The 22,890-nt window shown below is 40.4% G+C and overlaps 1 protein-coding gene across 1 annotated transcript; it reads left to right on the plus strand.

Moving 5' to 3' along the window:
* Nucleotides 1-9,832: 9,832 nt before the first annotated feature.
* On the plus strand, nt 9,833-16,570 carry LOC126101402 (craniofacial development protein 2-like). Its single transcript, XM_049912065.1, has 2 exons — nt 9,833-10,959; nt 16,561-16,570. The coding sequence occupies exons 1-2, from the start codon at nt 9,833-9,835 to the stop codon at nt 16,568-16,570; spliced, it is 1,137 nt and encodes a 378-aa protein (XP_049768022.1).
* The last annotated feature ends 6,320 nt before the right edge of the window (nt 16,571-22,890 follow it).

Consider the following 22,890-nt stretch of genomic DNA (forward strand, 5'->3'; position numbering starts at 1 on the left):
CAGTTGCATTTATTAACACAGTACGATTCTCGAAACAGGACTACACTAGTTCACAAGTCATACAGTGAAAAAAATTATAATTTTTTCGATACTCCATAATTCTCGACCCATGTACTTCAAATGTGACTAAGGTGCCTGCAACTTTTCTCCCTGTAAGTGCAAAATCGTGGCACCCTGCGATGTCATCCTCAGGCTTGACTACGCTTCGTACATGAATGTGTAACAAAAGACCAGAACTCAGAAGTTCATGTGAGCTGTAAGGTGGGTTAATGGTATTACATTGGCAACAAATTTCACCGCAATTCTGCCCAACGTCAACCTGGACGTGTCACACGATCGGAAGGTGATCGAACCCCTCTTACCCACATTTCACGCCTCTGCCATGGAGGTCTTAATCGTTACACCCAGCGTTGAAATCATGCGTTTTTATTATGGGTGCCCGAGGGAAACGTTTCAGACACAGAATCGACACGAATGTGCCTAGGGAGATGTCATAGAGGGCGTCAGTGAAACTATACTTTCCCTTGGGTCGTGTTTCGCACACATTTCTCGGTCGAAAATGACAGTTCACAGTGCGATGAGCAACTAGAGGACGTTCTTGACAACGTTCGACACTGCTGATACCCCTCAGGGGATTCAACCAACTCTAGGGACATCGCAGGGCTACAGCCCCATTGAACAGCGGCTGATCCCTTTACAGTGCAGTGCGAATGCAATTTTTGTTCTGGTGTGCAATATGAAACCAGTATGGACCGTTCAAAACAATTCGAAGAAGTTGAATGTGAACCGAAGCAGCATAGGGACTTTATGCTTTTCCAGCCCTTTTCTTTCGCTCCCTCGTGTGGGATGATTATGGAGGTTTGCAACGTAGACATGTGCATGAATAAAACACCAAAGTGTCCCTCTATGACAGGGCCGGCCAAACTCTGCACAGTGTGCAGACGTGCGGAACTGCTGCACACGTGCCCACGTGTGCGACAGCGACATCTGTTGTTAGACATGTTTCCTAAATGAACGGCGGCGGCTCCACTTCCCTGTCGTACAAGCAAGAGCGCAACATATACAGCTGTATGTTCTCAGTCGTTTAAAAATGACTGGGAACTGCAATTCTTTTTTGTAGCCGTTGGTGATAATTGTTTGCTGTGCCGCTGAATAATAGGCGTCCAGCGTAAGTTTTCAATTGAAAGACATTACAATACATATGACAGACGAGTGTAGTGTACTCAACAGTGCAGAACGGCAAGCAAAATTAAATGTCCTTAAGAAAACGGATGAGACACATCAACTCGATTTTACTGTACGTCAAAGTAACTGATACTTCTTGAACTCTTAGTTTCTTGTGTTACATTTATGTCTGTTTCACTGTAAACTGTACAATGTACTGTTTTAAATTGTCCAGAATGACAACAACACTAAATGTTCACTGCGAGCAAGTTTTAAAATCGCATTAAGAATTGCGCAATCTGGGAAACCATTTTCCGAAGGGGAGTTTGTGAAAAGGTGTCTGATTGATGCTGCAGAACTTGTGTCTCCCACGAACGTTAGCAGGTTTCAAGAAATCAGTCAAACAGCGACAAGACGTATCAGTGCTATGGCCGGTGATCTGCACAGGCAGCTAATAAATAAGGCTAAAGACTTTGTTGCTTTCTCTGTTGCGCTCGATGTAGCAACAGATCTTACAGTTACAGCCCAGGTTGTGATATACATACGAGGTGTCGATAACGCACTTTGTGTAACAGAGGAGCGACATCTGTGCGTAGAAACATGCACTACATGAACGCTGACTGCTGCGGCGTGCACGCTGTGACCGGGAAGTGGCGCATGTGCAAGAGCACCGCACGCGTGCAGAATTTCTGGCCGGCCCTGCTCTATGAACTCCCACACGTCTCCACCTCCCACACTCCACCATCGCCCTCCCCCAGCCCGCCATCCCCCCCTCCCTCCTTTACCACCCCATTTTGGCAATTCGGCAGCACCTTCAGTCCCCATCAATGAGTTCGAAAGCATCGTTGATGCGAGCTCGCAGTTCTGGCACGTTTCTTGGTAGAGGAGGTTTAAACACTGAATCTTTCACATAACCCCACAGAAAGTAATCGCATGGGGTTAAGTCGGGAGAGCGTGGAGGCCATGACATGAATTGCTGATCATGATCTCCACCAAGACCGATCCATCGGTTGTCCAATCTCCTGTTTAAGAAATGCCTAACATCATGATGGAAGTGCGGTGGAGCACCATCCTGTTGAAAGATGAAGTCGGCGCTGTCGGTCTCCGGTTGTGGCATGAGCCAATTTTCCAGCATGTCCAGATACACGTGCCCTGTAACGTTTTTTTCACAGAAGAAAAAGGGGCCGTAAACTTTAAACCGTGAGGTTGCACAAAACACGTTAACTTTTGGTGAATTGCGAATTTGCTGCACGAATGCGTGAGGATTCTCTACCGCCCAGATTCGCACATTGTGTCTGTTCACTTCACCATTAAGAAAAAATGTTGCTTCATCACTGAAAACTAGTATCGCACTGAACGCATCCTCCTCCATGAGCTGTTGCAACCGCGCCGAAAATTCAAAGCGTTTGACTTTGTCATCGGGTGTCAGGGCTTGTAGCAATTGTAAACGGTAAGGCTTCTGCTTTAGCCTTTTCCGTAAGATTTTCCAAACCGTCGGCTGTGGTACGTTTGGCTCCCTGCTTGCTTTATTCGTCGACTTCCGCGGGCTACGCGTGAGACTTGACCGCACGCGTTCAACCGTTTCTTCGCTCACTGCAGGCCGACTCGTTGATTTCCCCTTAAAGAGGCATCCAGAAGCTTTAAACCGCGCAGACCATCGCCGAATGGAGTTAGCAGTTGGTGGATCTTTGTTGAACTTCGTCCTGAAGTGTCGTTGCACTGTTATGACTGACTGATGTGAGTGCATTTCAAGCACGACATACTCTTTCTCGGCTCCTGTCCCCATTTTGTCTCACTGCGCTGTCGAGCGCTCTGGCGGCAGAAACCTGAAGTGCGGCTTCACCCGAACAAAACTTTATGAGTTTTTCTACGTATCTGTAGTGTGTCGTGACCATATGTCAATGAATGGAGCTACAGTGAATTTTTGAAATCGCTTCAATCATTTGTATTAGTCCTGTATATTTGTCCAATGAATACACGTTTATCATCTGCATTTCTTCTTGGTGTAGCAATTTTAATGCCAACAGTGTATATTGATAGTTGCGAATGCGGACAACCGTCAGTTGTATAACGGAATGACCACAATGAAAATTTGTGCCAGACGAGACTCGAACGCGGATTTCCCGCTTTACGCGAGCAGTTTTTTAACCTCTTCGGTTAGCCGTGCACGACCCCGGCCGGACCATTACATATGTCGTCATTCGTGCGTCACAATTTGCATACGTTCACATTATACCTAAGACCCATACAAGGTTCGGTGGTGTGGTGGAGCGGGTGGGGAGGTCGGTATTCGCAAGTGCCAATACATCCTATGTATTTTCATTTCTACATTTCTACTACTTTTCGTTATATTTGTTCTTTTCCGGTTTACTTTCAACCAAAGTTCTATACTCATTACGCTGTTGTTTCGACTCAGCAAATCCTCTAATTTTTCTTCACGTTCAATGAGCATAGCAATGCTGTCAGTGAATCTTATCATTTATGTCCCTTCACGCTCAATTTTAAACCCACTCTTACATCTTTCTTTTATTTCTGTCTTTGCTTCCTCGATGTATAGGTTGGATAGTAGGGTGTAAGACTGCATCCCTGTCCTTACCTATTTCTAATTCAAGCTCTTCCTTCTTGGTCTTCTATTTTTATTGTTCCCTCTTGGTCCTGTACATATTGAAAATAAACCGATTTTCCATATAGATTACTTTGATTTTTCTCAGAATATTGAACATATTGCACCATTTCACACTATCGTACGTTTTTTCCAGGTAGATAAATCCTATGGTGTCCTGATATTCCTTCAGTCTTGCATCATTATCAACCGCAGTGCCAGAAACGCCTTTCCGGCGTCTTTTACCTTTCCTAGTGCCAATCAGATTGCCATCTGACAGACCCTAAATTTTTTCCTCATTCTTTTATATACTACTCACGTCAGCACTTTGAATACATCAGCTTCTAAGCTCAATATGCGATGATTCTCGCATTCGTCGGCTCTAGCTGCCTTTGGTACTATGTAGATGAGCTTTTTCCGAAAGTATGATAGCATATCGCCAGCCTTATACGTTCTACATACTAATGTGAACAGCCGATTGGATGTCAGTTCCCCCAACGATTTTCAAAATCCCGATGGAAACTTATGTAACCCTTTTGCCTTACTTGACCTTACGTCTTCAAGCGCTCTTTTAAATTCCTGTTCTAATACTGCATCTCCTATCTCTCCCATGTTGATTTTTGTTTCTTCAATTATCACGCCATCACACGAGTCCTCCCAATCATAGAGGCATTCAGTGTACTCTTTCCACCTACTCGTCCTCTCCTCTGCACATAAGAGGGGGATTCTCATTGTACTCTCAATGTTACAACCGACGGTTGTTTTGACTTTACTGTTTGCTAAGTCAGTCCTTCCGACAATCGTACCTTTATCTATTTCTTCATATTTTTCATGTAGCAATTTTGCCTGAGCTTTCCTGTACTTCCTATTTGTTTCATTCCCAAGCAATTTGTATTTCTGTGTTTCTGAATTTCCCTGAACGTTTTCGTAATTCATGTTTTTTTGTCCATCAACTGAAATATTTCTTCTGTTAGCCATGGTGTCTTCTTTGTTACCTACCTTGTACTTAATTTTTCTTTCAACTTCTATGATTATTTTTAGGGATGTCCGTCCATGTCCAACTGAACTGCCTGCTGAGTCTATCATTATCGAAGCATCTATTGTCTCAGAGAACTTCAAACGTATCTCTCTATTTCCTAGTTCTTTCGTCTTTCCGTCTCCCACTTCCGTGTGCACTGATTCTCCCTATCTAATCTCTTAAACTTCAGCCTATTCTTCACCACTACTAAATTGTGATTTGAGTCTGTATCAGATCCTTGGTACGTCTTGCAAGCCAGTAACTGATTTCGGAATCCTCTAATTCTTGTACAGGATATTTGCTATTACTTGCTGAAATTTATTGCAAAACTCAATCTTCCTCCTTTCTCATTCCTGCTTTCAAGCCCATATTCTCTCGTAACCCTTTATTCCTTCCCCTAACGTGTATTTGTACTCGTTTCCTATGTGCTTTGCCATGTACTGAAATTTTCTGATGGCGAGAATCTAAACTGTCAATAACTTCAAGCCAAGCCAGAGCTGCATGAATTTACATAAAACAAAAAACTGAATCTGATGCAACACTATTGACTTGAGATTGGCACTGGTAATAAAACAAAACTTGATCAGTCTGAAAATAATGATCCCTGTGCTTAATAAATGCTATCCCTGAAATAGTAAATCTTTTACCTTTATCTGTGCAATGGTAATGCTCTTTGCAATGCTCTCTGTTAGCAGTTAAAATTGTATGGTTAGCAAATAGCTATTGTCCAAGGCTGTTGTGACAGACAATACCCTCTTGAGCAAAATAGTCAAGCAAAACGACATGAATCAGAGAACAGGTATTGGCTTGTGGTAAGTAATAATATGGCACTAAATTTAAAATTTGTATGTTGACTCTTTGAAAATTAATGATGCTCGCAATTAACACACCCAACAAACTGATTATGCATTAACAATGAGCTTTACTAAATCATTGCATGTGAGTGCTATACACTATCTCAATCATCACTGAAGAATACGCGCATTGCATTGGTACCGAAACAACTTCCTTTACCACAATTGTTTCCACTACAGTATCTTGCAAATAAAAATATTACTACCCCTAGCGAGTAAGTATACTTATATCTAGCACACATTAAATACAACGTCTTTACATTTGAGTGCCCTCCATACAACTCTCTATCTAAAGTTACTCTTTACATCTATCTAACTAAAGTCATTCTAACACGTCTTTGCCGTTGACAGTCCTCCATACTTCCCTGTATCTAACGTTACTCTCTACATCTTTCCACACTCTGTTACTCTAATACACCACCCATAACACCTTGAACCAGGGATCGCTGTTGGACAGTTACGCTACTACACAGTCAGTACTACATTTTACCATCTCTGGTTCAATATAAAGGTTTTGTACAAAACATTAACCTACGTCTAAACCTTTCATAACCCTGATACCTCCTTCTGAAGAATTCGGCAGTGTTTATGGTAATTGGCCATAATAACATAACACATCCTTACCATTACATAAGTATAGGCTGATGAAAGTATGGAAATGTAGCTTAAAAGAGATAATGTGTAAAGAGTTACAAATCTTTGTGACCATATGGCTCTTTGAATAACATAAATGTATCAAGGTTAACTTGTGAAACATTTTCTTCAATCATCTAACATCTGTGGTTAGGACTCATGAATGTACAAATAGTCAGAAATGATAGTTCTCATGTGCATTAAAAACTTTAAAAAGTAGCCTAACATGTAAGAAAAACACAAAAGAATGAGGAACTCGCCCTTTACAAAGACAATGGGAATTAAAACCAACTGAGTTATACAATATGGAATGATAGGAAAACATTATCAAGTATTTACAAGGTAGTTAATAAATGTAGTGCTTATGTGCACTAGTATGTGAGTTCAAGTATCCGTTAATGCTCATTTTCATAGTTATGACTAATCATAGGCTTTGTTCCACAAAGCATAATGTAGCTATACCATGAGTATAAAATATAAAATAAAGAGTGAAAAAGGCAAGGATAAATTCATGGTTGAGGTAATGTTGAAGTCTGGATGGTCTGCAAATCGAGGATCCTTAGACACTGCTTCGCATTTCTTCGTCAGAGGATTATATTTTTAAGTCATGTGATGTTGAATATTTTTTTTAACATTCACCCACACTGCATGTCAAAGTAGTGAGATGTGGCATTGAGCAGACTCATTGATTGCAGCAGTAGATATGGTACCCAATGACAACTCAGCCAATTCTATTTCAAGTGCTGCCTAATACACTCGTATCCACAAAGAATGGTGTCGTTACACATCTCTCATTTGTAGTGTGTTATCGTCTACATCAGTACACTTTCATATATTTATTTTGTTGCAGGCAAGTGAACAACTGTATGTTTCATGATTATCTCAGTGGATAAGTTACAGAAGGACACTGGCATAAAGAGAAAATGGAACTTAGAGATACATTACATGCTTTTAAGTTTGTAAAGTATGACAGTGGTCGATATTAATACAAAATGCTAAGCTTATGCAGGTAAGAACTACATTCTTTATGGCAGTGCCAGCAATATATAAGCGAGAAATTGCGTTCGCAGTTCAGTATCTAACGATATGGTGCATAACGTATTCTGTAGACTCATAGTTGTACTATTATAATACTAAGCTAGTGATAAATACATATACTGATAGTGCCTGTGCACCGCGCGGGATTAGCCTAGTGGTCTAGGGGCGCTGCAGTCATGGACTGAGAGGTTCGAGTCCTCCCACCGGCATGAGTGTGTGTGTTTGTCCTTAGGATGATTTAGGTTAAGTAGTGTGTAAGCTTAGGGACTGATGACCTTGGCAGTTAAGTCACATAAGATTTCACACACATTTGGGCATTTTTGATAGTGACTGTCCGCAGAACAGCAATGGTTACATATAGAATAATAGTGGCTGTGCCAATAAGTGGACAGGATAACTTAATGTATACAGGCAATAATTCTAGAAATAGTACATAGTTCGTAATCAACCACTCTAAATGCTGTCAGAGTTCATAAGAAAGATCAATTTAATGGAATATCTCTAAGGTACATAAGATTTGTAAATGATATTTGTTGAAAATATTGAATACACGTAAGTAATATACCTCGAGCAGAGGAGTGAAAATAGAATAATAATGAAAGATGTCAGGAATGTGTATAACTACTGGGAAACGTAGGAATAAGGCAAAGAGAAGTTCCCTTTTGCTGAAAAAGAAAAGCATTATGGTCCATAGTCGTCAAATTGGCCAGTCAAAATAAAGTAAGATAAAAACGTGTGACGACTACACCATTCTAAGCATAGTGATGAAGATGTCAAAGAAATCAGTATGACATAACTAGAAGCTTATAGTACAAATATAGTTTGTGAAGTATACAAAAGAAAAGACATCGGTGATGAGAAATGACTCGTTGTACCTGTAGAGCGTGAGGAAATAATTATGAGGGTATTGTGAATAGCATAGTTAATGCAAACAAAAGTAATATTAGGAGATCCTAAATGTTGGTATGCATATTATATCAAGTGGAACAAGCATGACTACTCTACCATTCAAAAGAAAATTCTTTTTATGCAATACAATGAGTAATATATGTATGTACCAAGTAATGTCACGTCCTTCTACAACAGTTAAGAAAATAGTACCTGTACCTCCATTAATCCATTATTGTGTTTTCATTAACTTCAAATTATCATAAAGCATTTCTTATTATAACAGTGTGGCCTCAGTATCACTAACTTACTTTACCTTGTCATTCACATGTAATCATTATCATTAGTAGAACATCATTGTGTCTTCAGTAATATCACTTCATAAAATATTACCCTAATCAAATTGAAAATTACATTTCGAATACATAGCAAAATCGTTAGTACATATCATTCTTGGTAATTATATAAAATTGATTTCTGAAAACATATAAATAAGCTTGTAGTATAGGGATATTTCCCTTAAGTTTATATTTTGTTGTCTACTGTAGAACGCGCAAGAAAGAATTTAGTTTTTATATGCCGAAGGATGACCTTGTCTCTAACTAAGAGACAGGGAAAGTGTAGTATCAAATATTGTCTCAATCAGGAAAATAAAATGGTTTTATTAACTAAAATGCTTTACATTGCTGATTCGACGGTTCCCTCGTGGCTTCGTTGTACGTGGGGGTTGTGCAGTGGGCCAGCTCCTCACTCACATAAAAACATAGTAGTGCGTAAAATTGTATTAAGCTACAAGACGAATAACAAATACATAGTGCACAGCGGAAATAAAAGTGCCAAAACTAGAGAAAACTGCAGAAGGGAAAGTGTAGTATCAAATATTGTCTCAATCAGGAAAATAAAATGGTTTTATTAACTAAAATGCTTTACATTGCTGATGCGACGGTTCCCTCGCGGCTTCGTCGTACATAAAGTTTCTAAATTAACAACGTTTCGTTGCGGAATATATCTTATTCTATACGGGCTACTCCACAGCAACTCGACCTTGTTGTACCTACTTTTAGCTGCGTTGGAAAGATGATGAGTGTGTATTAATACTTTTGATTGACTGTAAATTTGCGAAGGTGACTTATCTGTTACTGTCGTTTCTTTCTTCGTTCAGATGCACACTAAATATTGTTGACTGCAATGTCTATCACTTCATGATGACGTAGTCGTTGTGAAGCGGAAAATGCTACTAATTCCTAATGTTCGGTGATTCACCACTGTATAACACCACATACAGGGAAAGGCATATGTGTTTGGTCTTACGTTGATGCCTTTGCTAGAAACTGCGCCATGTACTGCTGCAGCAACTGCTGCCTTGTAGTATGATATTGGCTTATCAAAGGCTAAAGGATGAAAACCTTGAGTAAAAATTTCCTGGTCCTCCGGGTGGAGGTTGTGCAGTGGGCCAGCTCCTCACTCACATAAAAACATAAAAATGCTAAAAAACCTAATAATATGCCTCGTAAAAATAGGAACTTTGGACGACGAACTGGCAATGAGAAACGAAAAATTATGTTTGGATGCTGGAATGTGCAAGGTATTTCCACTAAAATAAATTTACTCCCTGCAGAACTTGACATGTTCAACATGGATGTTGTCGTACTCTCTGAAACAAAAAAGAAAGGCCAAGGAGAAGAAGAACTGAATAATTATGTACATATCTGGAGTGGGGTATCAAAAGCAGTAAGAGACAAAGCAGGAGTCTCCATTATGATAAAGAAATCATGGAAAGAAATAATCACAAATTGGACATTCATCAATCAACGTATTATAACTGTTGAAATGACATTATTTGCTAGGGAAGTTGTGATTATTGGCGTATATGCACCCACGAACGACATAAAAGATAAAGAGAAAGATACATTTTGGGACACCCTCAGGGAGACTATTGAAAAAATCCCAAGAAGAAAGGAACTGATTATCATGGGAGATCTGAATGGAAGGGTAGGAATTAGAGAATCTTGTAGAATAGTAGGAAAACATGGAGAGGACGAATATAATGACAATGGGGAAGGATTGATTGCAATTTGTGAACAATTTGATCTAAAAATTACCAACACATTTTTCAAACATAAGGACATTCATAAATATACTTGGCAACAGAACACCAAAGAACTTCGTTCTATAATAGATTATATTATCATTAGGCAAACAAGTAGTTTCAAGGCAGTAGACGTCAGATCTTATAGAGGAGCCCAGTGTGGATCAGACCACTACCTAGTTAAAATGAAGTCTTTCTGGCCATGGAAGAATGCAAGGAGTGATACTAGTAACATAAATAAAACGAACCAGAATGAGAAAGATGAATATTTACCTTTTAATATTGACAGCCTACAAGACGAAAGTATCAGAACACTCTTTGCGGCCAGGATGGAAAGGAAACTGGTTGAATCATTTGAAGGAAGTATAGAGGAAATATATGACCATATAAAAGCTAATGTGAAAATCATAGCAACAGAGGTGTTGGGTAAAAAAGATAGCAACCACAACCGTGCAGCAGAGTGGTGGTCAGAGGAACTAGAGGTCCTCGTTAGAGAAAAACGAAATGCGTTCCTTCAGCGGTTGAATGATAAATCAGAAGAAACAAGGTCAATATACAAGGAAAAGAAGAATGAAGTGATGAAAAAAATAAGGATGGCAGAAAATGAAGCATGGGAAAGAACATGTGCCAAGGTGAATAGCAAATTACGGTTTGGGAAAGCAAAAGAAGCATGGTCAGTATTGAAAGGGCTTCGACAGGATACAAAGAGCAAAATTAATCTCCAACTGATACCCCAAAAGCTAGGTTACATTAATACAATATTTAAGAAAGGGGATCGCAAAATTTGTTCAAACTATCGAGGAATTTGTGTTACAAACACATTAATGAGAATTTTTGCGAAAGTAATTAAAAATAAATTGGAAAAAAATTTTAGAACCCAAGAAGAACAATGTTGATTCACTGCTGGGAGATCATGTGTAGACCATATTTTCACATTACTCAAGATTTCGGAGAAGCATAGGGAAAAAATCAAAAAATATAGGATTAATTTTCATAGATCTAGAAAAAGTGTATGATACTGTTCAAAGAAAATCACTTTGGAGAGCACTACATATGGCAAACATAAACCCTTCCTTGATTAAAATAATACAACAGATGTATAAAGATAACATTTGCCAAGTGAAAGTTGGTAATACACTTTCACAGAAATTTAGAACAAGCAAAGGAATTTTACAGGGCTGTCCCATGTCACCATCATTATTTAAAATCTATATAGATATTAGCCTTAGAACATGGTCTCGTAAATGTAATAGTATGGGATTAGAAATAAGAGATGGACTTTACCTACATCATTTATTATTTGCTGATGATCAAGTAGTCGTAGCACAAGATGGGGAGGATGCTAACTATATGTGCAATCAACTAGCAGTAGCATACAAAACTTGGGGTTTGAAGATTAATTACCAAAAAACAGAATACTTGACTAATGATTCAGATGAGCTATACATTGAAGGAAAGAAAATCAAAAAGATAAACACTTTCTGTTATTTGGGATCCATTTTAGAAATCGAGGGAAAATCAGAGTCAGAAATCAATAAAAGAATTAGTAGCGGACGGAGGGTCACTGGGATGCTTAACTCAGTCTTATGGAGCAGGAATGTAATGAGCAGAACTAAAAAATTAATAAACAAATCCATATTAGAGAATGTGGTTCTGTATGGAACGGAGACCTGGACAATTAACATGAAGCACATTAAAAAATTACAAGCTCTAGAGATGGACTTTTGGAGAAGATCGGCAAGAATCTCCAGGAAAGAAAAGATAAGGAACACCGAAGTAATAAGGAGAATGGAAATAAAAGAAAGAATATATGACGTAATGGATAGGAAGAAATTACAGTGGTACGGGCATGTACGACGAATGGAGGAAGCCAGAAAACCAAAATTGATACTGGAGTGGGAACCAGAGGGGAGAAGAAGAAGAGGACGACCTGTGACCACCTGGCTCCAAAATGTACAGCACAGTGAGGAGAATGGGCGCAGAGGAAGAGGACACGCAAGATCGAAACACCTGGAGAATTATTTTTAGAGTATAGTTTAAGAACGTTTATTGTTTGTATTGTAATTTCCAAATAAATTATTATGTTGGAGATAAGCCTCTGTAATGAGGAAAAGATCAAAAAATAATAATAAATAACTTTTGTTTTGCTCAGTGGAAAAGATGGATAATTACTATCGTGGCTACACTTATCAAAAGCAGCTTCACTTATCACAACTACAGGTTAACCTGAGTCTGTCACAGGGATAAATTTATGTGTACGCATTTGTATTTCAATGATGGTGTCTGAAGCTGTCTTCTTAGTCTGATTCTTTTCTTGTCAAAGCGTTTCTCTAATGTCGTCGAAAGTGATTTCAGTTACTGTTTCGTGAGGTTGTAATTGGTAATCGTCGTTGCAGGATAAAAAAACGGGGTTGTCCTCTAGTAATGTACTATTCAGAATTTGATTACTTGTCGACGCTTGTTGTGGCATCTTAATAATTTGTGCAGTTCAACTATTGTGGTAATTAGGATTTTGAGGTGGAAGTAAAAGTTAGGTTCATTCAGAAAAAATGGAGGCTGTTGTTGAAATTGTCCTTGATTCTGGAGCAAATTGTTATTGCCATAATTACGCTGAAAATTCGGATTATGACCTCTTAGGCTGCTGCTGTAATTAGTCTGATACGGAACATTTTGATTGAAATGCGATGTCGGTTTCTACATGCGATATTATTGCCTTGTGGTGTAGTATTATTGCTATGCTGTTACGTGTTCACGGAAGTTTGCGGCGAACCAATGAAATTAGGTTGACCTTGCTGAGAATATTGTTGGCCGGAATTTCCAACTTGCTTGTTTTGTTGGTAAAATTGATCTTCAGAATTCTAGTTGTTGCTGCCAAAGTGTTGGTACTGTTGTTGGTTTTGTGGAAACTGATTATTAAAGTTTTGACGTCTATGAAAAATTATTCTGAAAGTTGTCGCCATTCCTAAACCTCTTATTACGTCTGTCATTAAAATATCCCGATGAGTTTGGATATCCATTCGTATTATTACTGTTGCTATTTTGGGAGAAATTATTATTGACAAGGGAATAGTCAAAATGTTGTACTTCGTGCTGATTTTGTTAAACCATGTGTTCAAAAATTTGCATAACGGTTGGTAAGTTAGAATTTTCAAATGACAGTAAACAAATTAACTGGTCTTCATTTCCTCATTGTGTAGTATGCGACCAATAAGATGACAAAAAGGCATTTTGAAATTCTAATCAGTAGCATTGTTTCGCAATGGGGCACATCTTGGTGGTGGGCTAGTTCTCCAAAAAACTGCAAATGAATTCCTATAATTTATAAATAATAGGCCAATTGAACGGTAACGAGAATGAAAAATAATGTGTCCCGTTTAAGGGATGGAGATCTGTTTTGTTATTGCATAATACATTGAATTTACGTACTGAAAAGAAATGCTTGCAATCGAATCCATCGTGTCGGAAATTTTGTGTCGGTTCATTATTGTTAAAAAATGTGTTTTGCAGGCGTTGTTCCGGGTCTCTCTCAGACGTCGTAATCTACCAAGACTGTGCTTTAAGGGTGCAGTGATAAATTGTTCTGGGTGATTATATTGTAGGTTACTATGTACTTGATTGTATGGTATCTCATCTTTTAACGTGGCAGTCTCATGGTGCGAAACTTAATTTTACGACTGAGTGCATTGCTATGTGTGTTCATCTCACTAGTAGCACGGTTCAGAGATTAAAATTGCTCAGACTTAATTAAAGGAGAAGGCAATGTGTCCTCAGATTTAGTATCGATATTGCTTCCTAAAATTTCTATTCTGTTCGAAAGGTCATCTTGTTTTTCTGTAAGTGATGAAATCTGAGCAGCATTATTGGAGTCATTTTCGTCTATTCTGCAGTTTCTTTGTACACTTAATAAGTTTGCGTATGTCGGATTTGACTACCGTATAATCAGTATCAAGTTCTAATTGTTCAAGTATACTGGTGACAGTTTGTATGTCTTCTTCGTGTTTATTTGTGTTGTTGACTCAAACGAGCTTCTACTTGTGTTTCATGCTCTGTAAAATCGCTTTGGAGCTGCGTGTTTGTGTCTTGTACGGTTTGAAGATCACCGGAAACATTACTGTAGCATATTTTAATGTATTTTTCTACGGGAGCTATTACATTTTTGCCCGCATCTCGTGGTCATGCGGTAGCGTTCTCGCTTCCCGCGCCCGTGTTCCCGGGTTCGATTCCCGGCGGGGTCAGGATTTTCTCTCCCTCGTGGTGACTGGGTGTTGTGTGCTGTCCTTAGGTTAGTTAGGTTTAAGTAGTTCTAAGTTCTAGGGGACTGATGACCATAGATGTTAAGTCCCATAGTGCTCAGAGCCATTTTTTTATTACATTTTTGCTGACTTTTTGTTGCTCCTGAACAAGACTTTAGTGTATCTGTTCGAGCTGTTTGTTGGTGAAATGGTCTCATTTTGTGCTTGGATTACAAGTGTAACTTGCTCTTGGAATCGACCACATGCCTCTGTCTGCTGATTGAGGCGTTCATTAAAGTCGCGTTTCTCGTTGTTCTATACTGTGTGTCAGTTCCTCATGCTTTTTTGTTTGTTAGTTTATCGCTTCACTAACTTGTGTGGAACATTCACATTGTTCTTGCTGTGATTTTTTACAGCTATCCATGATTTGTAGAAACATCATCATAATGGCATTATTCGATAATTGACCATCATTCTGCTCAACAGCGTCAGGATTTGACATGTCTTACGTTTTGGGGATCCTTATTTTGAATGGATTCTACAGGTAAATGATCTAAGTGCTAATTTTGTACATGGGAAGTATGTGTATCAGCGCCTTCCGCATTTGAGAAATGTGCCGTCTGCTTAATTGCGACATCCGTAGGTAAAGCAAAATTCGAAATAGTTTGACTATATGGCAGTGAAGATACACTTTCATTGCCTGTCGTGTGATGCACTGTCGTCACTGAAGTATTGTCAGAATTGGTATTCATTGCAACAGAGTTACTTGGAAATGAGTATTTGCGGCATTGTAGATAACTGACCTACGCGTAATACTATTAATCGTTTTACACGACGTGATGCACAATCAAAGAATGAACAAATTGACAAAAATAAGCCTTTTGCCGTTGATCTGTTAGGAATAAGAAATTTGATAACTACACTTACTAACAAAGAGCAAAGCGTATGCTTGATTGTATTATTTCAAAATATTCCAAAAAGAATTTCGATCTGCACGAAGCTGTCGACAAGTGAAACATGTACCTTTGAAATATGATTGAAATTAAGTGACTGACATTCGCCGGCTACACATCTGCTCTAATGGGAATGGCATGCGAAAGTGCAATTTATCTCATCACTTATGCATTTTCCCCGTAATGAAATTTTCTGACGGCGGGAATGTAAACTGTCAATAACTTGAAACCAGACCAAAGCTGCATGTATTTACGTAACACAGAAAACTTAATCTGATGCAACACTATTGATTTGAAACTGACCCTGGTAATAAAACAAAACTTGATCAGTTTGAAAATAAACGTCCCTGTGCTTAATAAATGCTATCCCTGAAATAATAAATCATCTTACACTTATCTGCGCAATGGTGGCACTCTCTGTTGTACTTTACATTGTATAGTTAGGATACGGCAATTGCGGAAGGCTGTTGCTTAGCATACATTTTAATTAAATCGAATATGACTGACACAATACCCACTTGAGCACAATAGTTAATCAAAAACGACATGAATCTGGGAACTGGTCCTGACTTATGGTAAGTAAGAACATGGCACTAAATTAAAAACTTGTATTTTGATTCTTTGAAAATTAATGATGTTCACAATTAACACACTCAAGGAACTGATTATGCATTAACAATAATCTTTACAAAATCACTGGATGTCGGTGCTATACATTGTCTTAATCATCTCTTAAGAATACGCGCATTGAATTGGTAACAAAACAACTTCCTTCACGATAATTGTTTCCAATATCGTATCTTGCAAATAAAAAAGTAATTACTGCCCGTAGCGAGAAAGTATACGTATATTCAGCACACATTAAATACAACACATCTATACACTTGAGAGTCCTCCATACTTCTCTGTATGTAAAGTTCCTCTCTACATCATTTCTAACTCTGTTACTCTAACACATTACCATAACAACTGGAACCAACGATGGCTGTTGAGCAGCGATGCTCTTCCACATTCGATAGTACATGTGGCCATTTCTGGTTGGTTAGAAAATTTTCTTAAAAAATTTTACCCTGTGTATATACCTTTCAGGTTTCGTTAGAGATTCAAGAGATGTGAGTACCTAACTGGCAAAAGCTGAAAGTAGCGAAAATGAAAATAAGGAAAGCAATCAGACAAGCGTTCAATAACCTAGAAAGTAAAAGTTTTCAGCCACTTTCAAACTCCAAGAGCTTTTCGTCTTACGTAAAACGAGTAAACTTCCCGAAATCTTCTACTCAGTCTTTCAGTGACGATATTGGCACCGGAATGTAAAGTAACCGACAGAAGGCCGAGATACTGAATTCGGTCTTCCGAAATTATTTCAAACAATGAAAGGAAGAAAGTCCATCCCTTACTGCATTTTCACTGTTCATGCTGTAAAACGACCGCATGAAGCATGGCGTTTTAATTACTACGTCTTGCGTACGAACTGTATTCACACTATGAAACTTCCTGGCAGATTAAAACTGTGTGCCCGACCGAGACTCGAACTCGGGACCTTTGCCTTTCGCGGGCAAGTGCTCTACCAACTGAGCTACCGAAGCACGACTCACGCCCGGTCTCACAGCCTTACTTCTGCCAGTTTCTCGTCTCTTACCTTCCAAACTTTACAGAAGCTCTCCTGCGAACCTTGCAGAACTAGCACTCCTGAAAGAAAGGATATTGCGGAGACATGGCTTAGCCACAGCCTGGGGGATGTTTCCAGAATGAGATTTTCACTCTGCAGCGGAGTGTGCGCTGATATGAAACTTCCTGGCAGATTAAAACTGTGTGCCCGACCGAGACTCGAACTAGGGACCTTTGCCATTCGCGGGCAAGTGCTCTACCATCTGAGCTACCGAAGCACGACTCACGCCCGGTCTTACAGCCTTACTTCTGCCAGTATCTCGTCTCCTACCTTCCAAACTTTACAGAAGCTCTCCTGCGAACCGTGCAGAACTAGCACTCCTGAAAGAAAGGATATTGCGGAGGCGTGGCTTAGCCACAGCCTGGGGGATGTTTCCAGATTGAGATTTTCACTCTGCAGCGGAGTTTGCGCTGGTATGAAACTTCCTGGCAGATTAAAACTGTGTGCCCGTCCGAGACTCGAACTAGGGACCTTTGCCTTTCGCGGGAAAGTGCTCTACCATCTGAGCTACCGAAGCACGACTCACGCCCGGTCTCACAGCCTTACTTCTGCCAATATCTCGTCTCCTACCTTCCAAACTTTAGAGAAGCTCTCCTGCGAACCTTGCAGAACTAGCACTTCTGAAAGAAAGGATATTGCGGAGACATGGCTTAACCACAGCCTGGGGGATGTTTCCAGAATGAGATTTTCACACTGCAGCGGAGTGTGCGCTGATATGAAACTTACTGGCAGATTAAAACTGTGTGCCCGACCGAGACTCGAACTCGGGACCTTTGCCTTTCGGGGGCAAGTGCTCTACCCCAGGCTGTGGCTAAGCCATGTCTCCGCAAATTCCTTTCTTTCTGAAGTGCTTGTCCTGCAAGGTTCGCAGGAGAGCTTCTGTAAAGTTTGGAAGGTAGGAGACGAGATACTGGCAGAAGTAAGGCTGTGAGACCGGGCGTGAGTCGTGCTTCGGTAGCTCAGATGGTAGAGCACTTGCCCGCGAAAGGCAAAGGTCCCGAGTTCGAGTCTCGGCCGGGCACACAGTTTTAATCTGCCAGGAAGTTTCATATCTGCGCACACTCCGCTGCAGAGTGAAAATCTCATTCTGTTGTATTCACACTATATTTTCAGACACTATTCGCAAACGTTACTGGATGTACTAGCAACATTATATCATTGCAGGACACATAGTTCAGAAGATATGACGTTATTAACACTAAGATGCGTGAAAAACTGCTGTATCATGCGAGACGTTCAAATTTATTTTATCCACATATTCCGTTGACTGTACCATGAAAATTATATCATTACACGAAAGATAGCTTAGGAGATTCGATACCATAAACAAAAATGGCCCTGAGCTCTATGGGGCTTAACATCTATGCTCATCAGTCCCCAAGGACTTAGAACTACTTAAACCTAACTAACCTAAGGACATCACACACATCCATGTTCGAGGCAGAATTCGAACCTGCGACCGTAGCAGTCGCGCGGCTCCGGACTGAGCGCCTAGAACAGCTAGACCTCCACGGCCGGCGATACCATAAACACTGAGATGCGAGAAAAGCTGCTGCATCATTCATGACATCCTAATTTATTCCTTCCTTAGTATTAACTCCATTCGTAACACTTATAACACTTATCGTAGACAGTCTCCGCATATGCCACTCAGTGCACCTAGGAAATGATATTGTGAGACACATAATTCCGGAGATGTAACGTCATAAACATAGAGTTGCGTGAAAAACAGCCGCATCATCCACAACGTTCTAGTTTATTACTCCAATACTAACTATATTCACAACACGTTTCGCCGAAAGTAGTCACATAAGCCAATAGATGTATCTGCAAAATTATTTTATTCTACAGCACACAGTTCAGAAGATACGTCGTCATACTCGTAATCTTGAAGTTGCATGGAAATAGAACTGCATGGCGAGACTCGCTAGAGATGCATGTGCAATATGTGTACAAATAATAGTGAATTTTATTGCACGTATGTAATGTAAGCATAGGCAGGCAAATTCATAGGTAATAAGCTCACCCAAATTTGGTACCCATATTTGTTATGTTCTGTAATGAAATATTACGAGGGTAAGAATCAGCAGGACAGTTTTGGGGTGTGCGTTATAATCTGGAGAGAAAAGGAGTTGGGGGAAAGAGGAGATGGACATAGTGATGTGATGGAGGAAATGGACAGAGAAAGTGGAGAGAGGACGATTAACAAGGGGAGGTGGGAGGAAGTGACGGACAGTCTCGGGGAGGGTCAGATGTATATAGGGAGGGGAGACGAACAAAGACAGGGAGAAGATGGAATGTAAGGGGGGTGGGAGAACATCGTCAGAATATGAAGGTGCAGATGGACAGAGGGAGGAGAAGATCGACATAGAGAGGGACAGGAGTAGATGCACAGAGTGTTTCTGTTAGAAAGAGCAGACAAGCAGTTGTTAGCATCTCATTTGGACAATGAACTGCAATCATTTAGTTCCAGAATGATGAAAATAGACTGTAAATCGTACTCACGACAAGTGTGTGCCTAGTAAGTGGATTAAGGACGGTTAAAAAGAGGGTGCACAAATGACGACAGGCGAAGAGTAGTAGAGATTAGTGCTTCTGTGACAAAATGTATGCACGAAGCGTACAACAGCTGCCACCGTCATACCTTGGCTAAAGATCTGGCGGAGAATCCGAAAAACTATGTGAAATCGCTAAGCGGATGTAAGACGTCCATCCAGTCACTCGTTGACCATTCGGATAGCAGTAGAAGACAGCAAAAGGAAGGCCGAAATTTTAAATTCCACGTTGAAGAAATGTTTCATGGAGGAGAAGCGTACTAACGTACCGTCGTTTCACCGTCGTACAGACTCCCGCATGGGTGTCATAGTTAAAAGCAGACTTTTAAAGAAAGAAGTCAAAAAATTGATAACAAATCGGTCGCCAGGTCCGGATAGAATCCCAATTCGGTTTTACAAAGAGTACTGTAGGTTACTGGACCCTTACTTAGTTTGCATTTATCGCGACCAGCGCGAAGTTCCAAGCGACTGAAAAAAAGTGCAGGTGACGACACCTGTACGTATGACGGGGAAAAGAAGGGTCCGAAAAATTACGGCTGAAAATCCGTAACATCGGTTTGCTGCAGAATTCAAGAGCATATTCTGAGTTCGAATTTCATAAATTTTCTAGAGGACAGGAAGCTCATGTCCACTAATCAGCACGGCTTTAGAAAGCATCGCTCGTGTGAAACCCAGCTCGCTCTTTTCTTACATGATATACTGCGAACAATGGACGAAGTGCTACAGTCATATTCCATATTTCTATATTTCCGAAAAGCATTCCACACCGTACCCACTGAAGGCTGTTAACGAAGGTAGGAGCATACGGAATAGATTCCCAGATATGGATCGAAGACTTCTTAAGTAACCATGTATGTTGTGCTCGCACGCGGGTGTTCATCGGAGACAATGGTAACATCTGCTGTGCCCTAGGGAAGTGTGATAGGACCGTTGCTATTTTCTGTTTACCTAAATGATCTGGCAGACAGGGTGGGCAGCAATCTGCGGTTGGTCGCTGATGATGATGTACTGTACAGTAAGGGGTTCAAGATAAGTGACTGTAGGTTGATACAAGATGACCTGGACAATATTTGTAGTTGGTGTGATGAGTGACAGCTTGATATGAAAATGGAAAAATGTATGTTGATGCGGATCTACATCTACATTATTGCTCTGCAATTCATATATAAGTGCTTGGCAGAGGGATCATCGAATCACAATCATACAATCTCTCTACCATTCCACTCCCGAACAGCGCGAGGGAAAAACGAACACCTACACCTTTCTGTTCGAGCTTTGATTTCTCTCATTTTATTTTGATGATCATTCCTACCTATGTAGGTTGGGCTCAACGAAAGACAAAGTTGGTGACTGAAATTTCGTAAATAGATCTCGCCGCGACGAAAAACGTCTCTGCTTTAATGACTTCCATCCCAGCTCGCGTATCATCTCACTGTCTCCCCTATTACGTGATAATACAAAACGAGCTGCCCTTTTTTGCACCCTTTCGATGTCCTCCGTCAATCCCACCTGGTAAGGATCCCACACCGCGCAGCAATATTCTAACAGAGGACGAACGAGTGTAGTGTAAGCTGTCGCTTTAGTGGACTTGTTGCATCTTCTAAGTGTCCTGCCAATGAACGGCAACCTTTGGCTAGCCTTCCCCACAACATTAACTATGTGGTCTTTCCAACTGAAATTGTTCGTAATTTTAACACCCAGGTACTTAGTTGAATTGACAGCCTTGAGAATTGTACTGCGAAGAACCTAAGAGAATTGCTCAGATTGTCACCCAGGTCATTTATATAGATCAGGAACAGCAGAGGTCCCAGGACGCTTCCCTGGGGAACACCTGATATCACTTCTGTTTTACTCGATGATTTGCCGTCTATTACTACGAATTGCTACCTTCCTGACAGGAAATCACGAATCCTGCCGCACAACTGAGACGGTACCCCATAGGCCCGAAGCTTGATTAGAAGTCGCTTGTGAGGAACTGTGTCAAAAGCTTTCCGGAAATCTAGAAATACGGAATCAACTTGAGATCCTCTGTCGATAGCAGCCATTACTTCGTGCGAATAAAGAGCTAAGTGCGTTGCACAAAAACGATGTTTTCTGAAACCGTGCTGATTGCGTATCAATAGATCGTTGCCTTCGAGGTGGTTCATAATGTTTGAAATGCTCCAAAACCCTACTGCAAGCCGACGTCAATGATATAGGTCTGTAGTTCGATAGATTACTCTTACTACCCTTCTTAAACACTGGTACGACCTGTGTAATATTCCAATCTGTAGGTACAGATCTATCGGTGAGCGAGCGGTTGTATATGATTGCTAAGTAGGGAGCTATTGTATCAGCGTAATCTGAAAGGAACCTAATCGATATAAAATCTGGACCCGAAGACTTTCCCGTATCAAGCGATTTGAGTTGCTTCGCAACCGCTAAGATATCCACTTTTAAGAAACTCATGCTGGCAGCTGTTCGTGTTTCCAATTCTGGAATATTCCATTCGTCTTCCCTGGTGAAGGAAAACTAAACCAGTAATGTTCGGGTACAGTACTAGTAGTGTCCTGGTTGAGACAGTCGCTTCGTTTAAATATCTGGGCGTAACGTTGTCAAGCGATATGAAATGGAACGAGCACGTGAGGTCTGTGGTAGGGAAGGCGAATGGCTGACTTCGGTTTATTGGTAGAATTTTAGGATAAAGTGGTTCACCTGTAACGGAGACAGCGTATAGAACGCTGGTGCGACCTGTTCTTGAGTACTCTTCGAGTGTTTGGGATCCGTGCCAGGTCCGATTCAAAGTAGCCATCGAAGCAATTCAGAGGGGAGCCGCTAGATTTGTTACTGGTAGGTAAGATCAGCATGCAAGTGTTACGGATATGCTTCGAGAGCCCGGGTGGAAATCTCTCGAGGGAAGGGGGCCTTCATTTCGAAGAACACCACTGAGAAAGTCTGGAGAACTGGCATCTGAAGCTGACTGAAGAACGATTCTACTGCCGCCAACATACACTTCGCGTAGAGACCACAGCGCAAGAAACTAGGGCTCATACGGAGAAATATATATAGTCATGGTGACACACAGTGGTTACGGTTACTACAAGCCAAACCACAAGTTGGGAAACGGGGCCAAATTTCTAATAGTTTACTGTCGAGTTGAGATTTTCACAAATGTTTTATTCGTATCTTACAGAAACTAGCAGTACGGCAATAAACAGC

Source organism: Schistocerca cancellata, chromosome 9, assembly GCF_023864275.1.
Source record: "Schistocerca cancellata isolate TAMUIC-IGC-003103 chromosome 9, iqSchCanc2.1, whole genome shotgun sequence".
NCBI lineage: Eukaryota > Metazoa > Arthropoda > Insecta > Orthoptera > Acrididae > Schistocerca > Schistocerca cancellata.